Here is a 10,278-nt window from a genome sequence, read left to right on the forward strand (position 1 = left end):
TAGTAAATATGTACTATTTTCTGCAGCTCTTTTCATACTACAAGATCATTTCCATTTTGACTTAGAGCTGACTTTGCCTGACAGACTGATAAAGATGTATGTAATCATAGGACAAAATGTTTTTGCCCCACGTAAGCCATACAATAAAACACTAACATCCCATGTTATTGTAGCGTTCCACCTTTCTACTAAAACTAATCAGTACTCGGGGGTAGACTAATATATTTTAGGAACTGAATTAACATGAGGCTATATGCAAAATGTGTTTTTTTATTTAAAAAATCATTGCAATCACGTAAATTATAGTGTTGTTTTGTTTTTTGTAAATTTGTAATATTTACACTGGGATTGTATGATTATGATCTTACGATCATTCAGTGCATAAATATAAATAATATATTATATGTATTATAAACACTGATAGTGTTATGTATATCAGCTGAGCTGAGTGTTAGGATTGGATAAATACAGATATTTGGAATTTCTCATTTTCCACCACCATAAACATGGAATTTTTCATGGAAGAATGGTGTCCCATCTCTCCAATAGGGTTCCAGACACTTGTAGATTCTATGTTAAAGTGCATTGAAGCTGTTCTGGCAGCTCGTGGTGGCCCAACGCCCTATTAAGACACTTTATGTTGGTGTTTCCATTATTTTGTCAGTTTCCTGTAGATCAGCACACAGTACAATGACCACAATACGAGGAAGGCTTCTCACGTGCATTATATCTAACTACATCTGCTACAATGTATCCAGATAACTGGCTAACCCAGTCGATAGTTGATAAAAGGCCCCACAGTATGGTGTGGTTTGCTTGGTAAACAATGTAATGAGTGTAAATATAATCTTCTTCAGGGCATGCTTGTCTGCATGTTCACTGTCAATCATAGGCATTAGCGCCACCGTCAGTGCAGGAGAAGTCTATACAAGCATTCCACATTTCCACTCATACCCATCCCAGCAGCATGCCACCCTGCATCCCACTTCTGACTTATCCCTGAAGTTATGCAGGGTTGGTCCAGGTCAGTCTCTATATGGGAGACCTGAAGTTGATGGAAGTGGTGTTGGAAGGCCAGTAGGAGGCTCTCTTTCCTCTGGTCAAAAGAAAAGGAAAAATCCCAAACACCCAGGGCAGTGACTGGGGACATTGCCCTGTTTAGGGCATGTCTTTCAGATGGCATGTTAAACAGGTGTCCTGACTCTCTGTGGTCACTAAAGATCCCATGGCACTTATTGTAAGAGTAGGGGTGTTAACCCCGGTATCCTGGCTAAATTCTACATTTGGCCCTCTGTAACGATGTGCACTGAGAGTTGGGAAGAAAGTTCAGGGAGTGAGTGTTTTAATAAATAAACGTAACATAATATAAAAAAAGAAAATACGAACGCACAGCCAAGACACAGAAACAATAACGCCTGGGGAAGGAAGCAAAGGGAGTGACATATATAGTTGAAGTCGGAAGTTTACATACACTTAGGTTGTAGTCAGTAAAACTCGTTTTCAACCACTCCACAAATTTCTTGTAAACAAACTATAGTTTTGGCAAGTCGGTTAGGACATCTACTTTGTGCATGACACAAGTCATTTTGCCAACAATTGTTTACAGACAGATTATTTCACTTATAATTCACTATATCACAATTCCAGTGGGTCAGAAGTTTTCATACACAAATCAATTGGAGGTGTACCTGTCGATGTCTTTCAAGGCCTACCTTTAAACTCAGTGCCTCTTTGCTTGACATCATGGGAAAAATCAAAAGAAATCAGCCAAGACCTCAGAAAAAAAATTGTAACCTCCATAAGTCTGGTTCATCCTTGGGAGCAATTTCAAAACGCCTGGAGGTACCACGCTCATCTGTACAAACAATAGTACGCAAGTATAAACACCATGGGACCACGCAGCCGTCACACCGCCCAGGAAGAAGATGTGTTCTGTCCCCTAAAGATGAACATACTTTTGTGCGAAAAGTGCAAATCAATAACAGAACAGCAGCGGACCTTGTGAAGATGCTGGAGGAAACAGGTACAAAAGTATCTATATCCACAGTAAAACATCGACATAACCTGAAAGGCCGCTCAGCAAAGAAGAAGCCACTGCTCCAAAACAGCCATTAAAAAGCCAGACTATGGTTTGCAACTGCACATGGGGACAAAGATCGTACTTTTTGGAGTAATGTCCTCTGGCCTGATGAAACAGAAATAGAACTGTTTGGCCATATTGACCAAACATAATTATGTTTGGAGGTAAAAGGGGGAGGCTTGCAAGCCAAAGAACACCATCCTAACCGTGAAGCACGGGGGTGGCAGCATCATGTTGTGGGGGTGCTTTACTGCAGGAGGGACTGGTGCAATTCACAAAATAGATGGCATCATGATGTAGGAAAATGATGTGGATATATTGAAGCAACATCTCAAGACATCAGTCACGAAGTTAAAGCTTGGTCGCAAATGGGTCTTCCAAGTAGACAATGGCCCCAACCATACTTCCAAAGTTGTGGCAAAATGGCTTAAGGACCGCAAAGTCAAGGTATTGGACTGGCCATCACAAATGCCTGACCTCAATCCTATAGAAAATGTGTGGGCAGAACTGAAAAAGCGTGTGTGAGCAAGGAAGCCTACAAACCTGACTGAGATACACCAGCTCTGTCAGGAGGAATGGGCCAAAATTCACCCAACTTATTGTGGGAAACTTGTGCAAGGCTAACCGAAACGTTTGACCCAAGTTAAACAATTTAAAGGCAATGCTACCAAATACTAATTGAATGTATGTAAACTTCTGACCCACTGAGAATGTGATGAAAGAAATAAAAGCTGAAATAAATCACTCTACTATTATTCAGACGTTTCACATTCTTAAAATAAAGTGGTGATCCTAACTGACCTAAGACAGGGAATTTATAATCGGATTAAATGTCAGGAATTGTGAAAAACTGAGTTTAAATGTATTTGGCTAAGGTGTATGAAAACTTCCGACTTAAGCTGTATAGGGAAGGTAATCAGGGAAGTGATGGAGTCCAGGTGAGTTTTACCAGGGAGAGGAATGAACCAAGGTCTGCGTAACGTTGGTGACAGGTGTGCGCCATAACCAGCAGCCTGGTGACCTAGAGGCCAGAGAGGAGCACACGAGACAGTACCCCCTCCCCGACGCGGTTGGCTCCAGCCGCAGGACGCCAACTAAAGGGACGATCTTGAGGATCAGGAGCGAACCGGTCACCCCTGCTGATGCGTGGGATCCTGACCAGCTGAGGCAGGGGAGCCTGTCGATCCGGCTGACGCATGAGAGCCTGATGAGCTGGTGGAAGCAGGGGAGCCTAGCTATCTGGCGAAGGCATGAAAGCCCGACGAGCCGGCGGAGGCAGGGGAGCCTGGCGAACTGTCTGAGGCATGAGAGGCTGTAGGGGCTCACGGACCTGACGTCATTCCCACCAAAAAAATAAAAAATAAATAAATACACACATATTATTATATTAATTAAATAAATATAATACTTAAATAAAAACACTCCCTGATGATTCCCTTGGGTGAGGCATCATTCTGTAACGATGTGCGCTGAGAGTCGGGAAGCAAGTTCAAGGAGTGAGTGTTTTAATAAATAAATGTAACATAATACAAACCAAGAACACACGAACAACGCACAGACATGACACAGAAACAGAAACAATAACGCTTGGGGAAGGAACCAAAGGGAGTGACATATATAGGGAAGGTAATCAGGGAAGTGATGGAGTCCAGGTGAGTTTGATGACACTCAGGTGCGCATTATGATGGTGACAGGTGTGCACCATAATGAGCAGCCTGGTGACCTAGAGGCTGGAGAGGGATCACACGTGACACCCTCATACCCCGATGGACACTTAATCATCCCCAGCTTTCAATTAGTTCATTCTTCTCTCTGTTAACTATTCCCAGGGTCATTGCTGTAAATTAGAATGTGTTCTCAGTCAATTTACCAGGTTGAATAAATAAAATAACATCATCAGTGTCTAGACTAATAGATTTTCATAAGTGAACATGTCATTATAAATACAGCACAGTAGACTGTTGTCACAATCGTCTGAATTAATGGACCAAGACGCAGCGTACTTAGAGTTCCACATGATTAATAAAAAAGGCTGTCTAAATATGATCCCCAATCAGAGACAACGATAGACAGCTGTCTCTGATTGGGAACCATACCAGGCCAACATAGAAATGAAAAAACTAGACTACCCACCTTAGTCACACCCTAACCTAACCAAAATAGAGAATAAAAGGCTCTCTAAGGTCAGTACTCCCCCCAAAGGTGCGGACTCCAGCCGCAAAACCTGACTCTATAGGGGAGGGTCCGGGTGGACATCTAGCCTCGGTGGCGGCTCCGGTGCGGGACGTAAACCCCGCTCCGCTTGCGGATCCGCCAGCTTAGGTGGCGACTCTGGTGCGGGGATCGTCGTCGGAAGCTCTGGACCGTGGATCGTCGTCGGAAGCTCCGGACCGTGGATCGTCGTCGGAAGCTCCGGACCGTGGATCGTCGCCGGAGGAACCGGACCGTGGATTGTCGCCGGAGGAACCGGACCGTGGATTGTCACCGGGAACTCCGGACCGTAGATCATCGCCGGGGACTCCGGACCGTATATCGTCGCCGAAAGCTCCGGACCGTGGATCGTCGTCGGGGACTTCGGACCGTAGATTGTCGCCGGAGGAACCGGAATGTGGATCGTCACTGGAGGCTCTGGGCCCTGGATCGTCACTGGAGGCTCCGGGCCATGGATCATCACTGGAGGCTCCGGGCCATGGATCATCACTGGAGGCTCCGGGCCATGGATCCTCATTGGAGGCTCCTGGCCATGGATCCTCATTGGAGGCTCCGGACTGCGAACCGTTGCTGGAGGTTCCGGGCTGCGGACCTTTGCCAGAGGCTCTGGACTGGGAACCGTCACCGGAGGCTCTGGACTGCGAACCGTCGCCAGAGGCTCTGGACTGCGAACCCTTGCTGGAGGCTCTGGACTGGGAACCCTCGCTGGAGGCTCTGGACTGGGAACCTTCGCCGGAGGCTCTGGACTGGGAACCCTCGCCGGAGGCTCTGGACTGTGAACCCTGGAGGCCTGATGCGTGGGACCGGCACAGTTTGCACCGGACTGGTGACACGCTCTTCCAAATGCCTGCGTTGCCGCATACTCCTCGCCAACTCCATTCTCCGGTATCCCTCCTCGCACTGTTCTATTGACTCCCTGCTCCTCCTGGGTACGCTGCTTGGTCTGTGGGTGGTGGGATCTTCTGTCACAATCGTCTGAATGAATGGACCAAGGTGCAGCGTACTTAGAGTTCCACATGTTTAATAAATATGAAACTCACCACAAACAATATAGAAGAAAATGAAATGTGACGTTCTGGGCTGCTCACAGGCAGCTACACAAAAAACAAGATCCTACAAAAAAACAGTGGGAAAAGGCTGCCTAAGTATGATCCCCAATCAGAGACAACGATAGACAGCTGTCTCTGATTGGGAACCATACCAGGCCAACATAGAAATTTAAAAAACTAGACTACCCACCCTAGTCACACCCTGACCTAACCAAAATAGAGAATAAAGGATCTCTAAGGTCAGGGAGTGACAACTATAGGCAAAATATGTGTTTTTATTTATAAGATCTATGCATAATAGTAAGAATTAATCATGTTAAAATATATAGTGTTATTTACACTGGAATCGTATGATCATGATCATGATTCAGTGCATTGATTAGCATACAGAGATGGGTTATATGTATTATATCAGCTGAGCGAAGTGTTGTGATTGGATAAATACAGATATTTGAATACTGAATGTAAAGTGTAAAGGGGAAAACATTTTAAAGGCAGTATAGGCTTTGACACTTTGGTAGACATCATATTGCGGTGTGTGAAACAGGCTACCATTCTTTTACATGAATATCTTCCACTGCTTCTTGTCCAAACTGAATTATGAATGTGTATGGTGTAAAATAGGCAGATATGTGCTATGTACTGTATGTTATAGGCAATTGGGCTTTGGCATTTCAGTGATAAGACAGATCACAGTGGGGTGTAGACTGTACTATACTGACTCTGTTTTACCAATCTTTCATTGAGAGTATTTGAACTTTTTGTATTGTTTGTTGGTTTGGCAATGCCACTGTCAGCCAGAGAAATATGCTGAGAAGGATTATCACCACAGCAAGCAAGGTACTTGGAGTCAAACAGACAGGCATGGATGAGATCTTTAAGGTCAGTGGCCTCCGCAAGGCTCACAAAATCATTTTAGACACAAGCCACCCCCTGTAGGTATAGGGCACCCCTCAGCAGGAAAAACAGAACCAGACAATCATTTGTGCCAGGTGTGATATCCCTCCTAAATAGCTCGGGCTAATGTTCCTATCGACTCAGTAAGGCCAGCAGGCTTGTCTTTATTATTTATATTTTTTTAATGTTTTATTGGTATGTAACTGTTATGAAAGTTGTATTGTCAATTTTGTTTTGTATTTAAATGCCACTTTAAACGTGTATATGACACTACAACAAAATGTCCCCATGGGGACAATAAAGTCAGTAAGTAAGTAAGTAAGTGTGTACCAGTTGTCTACATGAGAATCTTCCTCTGCTTCTTGGACAGGCTGCTGGGTGAGGTCAGAGCCTCCGGGTGAAGGGTCTGGTTCCTGGTTCTCCTGATCACCAGGGAGACTCGCACCACCAGGAGGAGCACACAGGAAATCACCAAGAGCACAACTGGAAGTGACAGAAGACACAGAGTGAATTATTAGACATCATTTACATTTACACTGAGTATACCAGGTGTCGTTGACTTTGCACTTGGTAATAGATCTCTAGTCTGAGAGATGACGACTACTCACCCATGAAGATAGCGTTAGCGCTTGGTGCTGCAGGGCCGTAGTGCTTGGTCACGTTTCCAACCAGAGCAATGATCACCACAGGGTAAATAGTCAGGATGTACCTCACATGCTGATCCAGCAGGAAGTTCTCAATACCAAATCTACAATGAAAACACATTACAATTACATTGAGAGTATGTGGCTGTGTGCACAAATGTGCTGAGAAGTCCAATTTTAGTAACATCTAGATAATGAACAAATGAAAGATATGCCTAAAGTAAGTGAGATTGGATCATATGCCCAAAACTGTAATATAAAAAGTGATGAGCCTGATTCTCATACGACAGACTTTGTTAAACTGAGCTCACCATCCGATCACCTCCACCAGTAGGATGCAGAGAGACACGGTGGCTGCAGTGCTCCTTGCCACTCCAGAGAGGTCCAACACCAGAGTGAAGTTGATCAAAGTGGCGATAGTTGTCCACGTGCTGTACAGCGCAATGCTATTTTGCACCTAAGAGTTAAGAAAATGATACCTGTAGTATGACTGTAGAATTGTGGGATTCCTCATGAGAGGACAAATGAAGGATAGAGGAACTGAAAGTGGATTACCTAAAATAACTAGGGAAACCACAGCACAATATAATTACAGTAAAGTAAAAAGCACTAGGATGGCCAGGCCTCAGATCTGAATGTGCTTTAGCCAACTCCTCTCAATATACAGTACATTTTGCCATTCAATTAAATGGCGTGCACGAATCCTATGAAAAACAATACGCTGACTGGAGTTGGCTTAAGCAGATCTGGGACCAGGCTACAATCATGATGCTGGCGTGAGATTATCGAACAACTAACTCGATTAACCCTCAAATTAAACTCACCAGCAAACGAATGCACCAGAGGTCCCAGGGGTGGTTCTGGCTGAGCCAGGCTCCGTAAACACTCAGCCCATAGCAGGAGAAGAAGCCCACGGAGTAGTAGGTGACAGCAATGGTCGCCATTACAATCAATGCAGCAGTCACCTGCCTGTCAGGAACAGTAAAAAAAAAAAAAAAAAGACCACTCTATTTGATCAACAAGTTACCTCTGTGTTTTGAGCTGCCAATCTACATGCCTGGTATTTGTCATAGCATGATAGAGACCCAGAGCAATATGATGAATATCAATGGGTATTATGTTGTACCTTATGTGGTAACAACATTGAAAAGCAAAGGAGTTGTGGGAAATGCTAGGCCTATGTGGTTCAACTTGTCTCAATGTTCTATACGGACTGGCAGAGGCCCACAGTGTGGGCGGTGTTGCACGGTTACAGTAAGTGGAGAGATGCTGCCATTTTGCAACCACCCATCAATTTAAATCAGGCTAGTCAGGAAACAGGAACAGCACACGATTCACCCATGGCTGATAACGACATTGGATCTCATTGGTTTAAGGTGTTAAAAGACTGTTATGCACTCTTGATCCCATAGGAGCAGCCAGGTCATGTTGAGGGCCATGTTAACTATCCAGGACAGGTAGAAACCGCACAGTAGCACAGAGAGGGTCCAGCTCCTGAGGAATAGAAGAAGAAAAACATTGGTGTCAGAAGAACACACATTCTACTGTAGCTACCAATATCAAAACTGTTTCAATACCTACATAATAATACAATGTTCATTTCTAATAAATGAATTACTGCACTTCATTGTCTACATGTTGAAGCTACAGTAGGATGGTGGCCTAAAATATGTAATAGAATAGATGACAGTAAAATACAATAGAATAGTAGGCAGATGGATGGCTGCATGGTTGGATTATCTGATATAGGCAGGCCAATAGTTGTGTGTCCATACCCTCTGTAGATCAAGGAGATGATATACATGACCATGAGGGCCAGCCAGGTGTAGATAAGCCCCCAGATGGAGAAGGTCCATCCGGACGGAGTTATGTCAGTCTCATACTTCCTGGAGATGTTCCCTGTACTCCAATGGAATGGTCCTACGAGAGAAAGTGTAGCAAAACAAGTGCATTGTAACAGATGCGAAACTACAGTAGATGTTTCTGTGTCAGTAAGTTATGTTTTCTGAAGCACAGGACTTCCTCCCTAAGTTTATGTCATGCTGGGGGGACTTCTGCTTTTACATTTGTGCCTCTACTTCCAAAGTAATAACTTAATATTACCATATTAACAGAATAATGACATTGGTATCATTGCCCAACATTTTTGGTTTCTTGCCCAAACATTTACTAGAAGAAGCCATCACATAGATAGTTGCAGCATATGATAGCACTTTATTACACACTGAGTTCAAAGTTACATGATAAACTCACTCACCCTTTCCAGCTCCTGCCATGGCATTTATTGCCAAAGCAGAAATGTAGATCAGCACAGACAGTGTAATGACCACAACACGAGGAAGGCTTCTGTCCTCCATTGTACCTATCTCACTTCAACAGCTCAAATGTAGGCCTGTCTAGATAACTGGCTGTCCAGTCGATAGCTGACTATGTGTTAAGAGAATTATGTTCTCAATGTTCTTAAACGGAACTTTAATTAATCTACTCAGTCTGCAACCCAGAGTTTGTAAGGTTCTGGTTTAAATGAAGCAGACGGAGACCAAGCTTTCAAGAGTCAGATTCTTTATTCACGAGAGCTCTGAGTATCATACAATGCACATAGCCTTTTATACCTGACACATTTGTTTATGACATACACTTTATAAATGCCCCTCCTCTCATCTAACTCTGTCACAATGTTCAACTTCGATAGCTCCTTCTGTCTAACCGGGTTCCTCTATCTACATGTCTGCAACTGACAAGTCAAGCTCAAAACAGCACACCTCTGTGGTTTCCCAGTGCCTGACTTACTTTCCTTCTCAGAGCACAGTCTAGTCTATAATGTCGGAGTAATAGACCAAATTGTTTCCTGCAAATCCACACAGACATGTTCCATTCTATAATTGTCAATATTTCTCTAATCTACTTTGAAACACACACACACACATGTTAAATGTCCCCTTCTATTATTTGGCATTAACTCAATAAACAAATGCTATGTACAAGTCTTCTCCAAATGGTCATTGCTTATCATATTCTGCAACATGTTTCCTAATCTACTACAAGCCTAAGGGTTTCACCCCTCCCTGGGTGGGGAGACCTCCTTCCTGTTATTAGTTTCACAGTTGTCACACTACATTGAGTGGTTGTTTTAACTTTTAGCCCTTAACTTATATAATTTCTAAATCACTTTGAAAGTCCTCAGAGTGTTCTGTAACAAATCTAATGAGTGGAAAAATGCTAGTCAGCGTTATCATCGGCATTACTAGCACCACCTGCTGTGCAAGAGTAGTCTATACAATGCAAAATATTTAAACTAAAATGGTTATCAGTTATTCTCACAGTCTAATGATACATCTAAAAACTATTTGTAATAGAGGAAAATATGTTTTGGTAGAAATGTGAGTTAGCAAATCAA

General features: G+C 43.5%; 1 protein-coding gene across 2 annotated transcripts; it reads right to left on the reverse strand.

The window, feature by feature from the left end:
• Positions 1–5,128: 5,128 nt before the first annotated feature.
• Positions 5,129–9,876, reverse strand: LOC110530175. 2 transcript variants are annotated; one of them, XM_021613040.2, is made up of 8 exons: positions 9,139–9,876; positions 8,657–8,801; positions 8,280–8,375; positions 7,706–7,850; positions 7,193–7,338; positions 6,846–6,985; positions 6,568–6,720; positions 5,129–5,266 (listed from the first exon to the last, which is right to left on the reverse strand). In XM_021613040.2, coding segments are annotated over exons 1-6 (633 nt in total). In that variant the 5' UTR covers positions 9,239–9,876; the 3' UTR covers positions 5,129–5,266; positions 6,568–6,720; positions 6,846–6,984. The 2 variants fall into 2 exon arrangements, with proteins under 2 accessions (XP_021468715.2, XP_021468714.2); XM_021613039.2 differs by lacking the exon at positions 5,129–5,266 and having other exon boundaries at positions 6,051–6,720.
• Positions 9,877–10,278: the final 402 nt, after the last annotated feature.

The sequence above is a fragment of the Oncorhynchus mykiss genome, chromosome 8 (genome assembly GCF_013265735.2).
Source record: "Oncorhynchus mykiss isolate Arlee chromosome 8, USDA_OmykA_1.1, whole genome shotgun sequence".
Lineage (NCBI taxonomy): Eukaryota > Metazoa > Chordata > Actinopteri > Salmoniformes > Salmonidae > Oncorhynchus > Oncorhynchus mykiss.

Bases quoted from the DNA above. Each gene is read 5' to 3' on its own strand.
- LOC110530175 (XM_021613040.2), bottom strand. From the start codon at position 9,238: ATGGAGGACAGAAGCCTTCCTCGTGTTGTGGTCATTACACTGTCTGTG. The intron at 8,802-9,138 runs GTGAGTGAGTTT...TTTCTCTCGTAG, and splicing joins CATGGCAGGAGCTGGAAAGG to GACCATTCCATTGGAGTACA. The intron at 8,376-8,656 runs GTATGGACACAC...TCTATTCCTCAG, and splicing joins ATCTCCTTGATCTACAGAGG to GAGCTGGACCCTCTCTGTGC.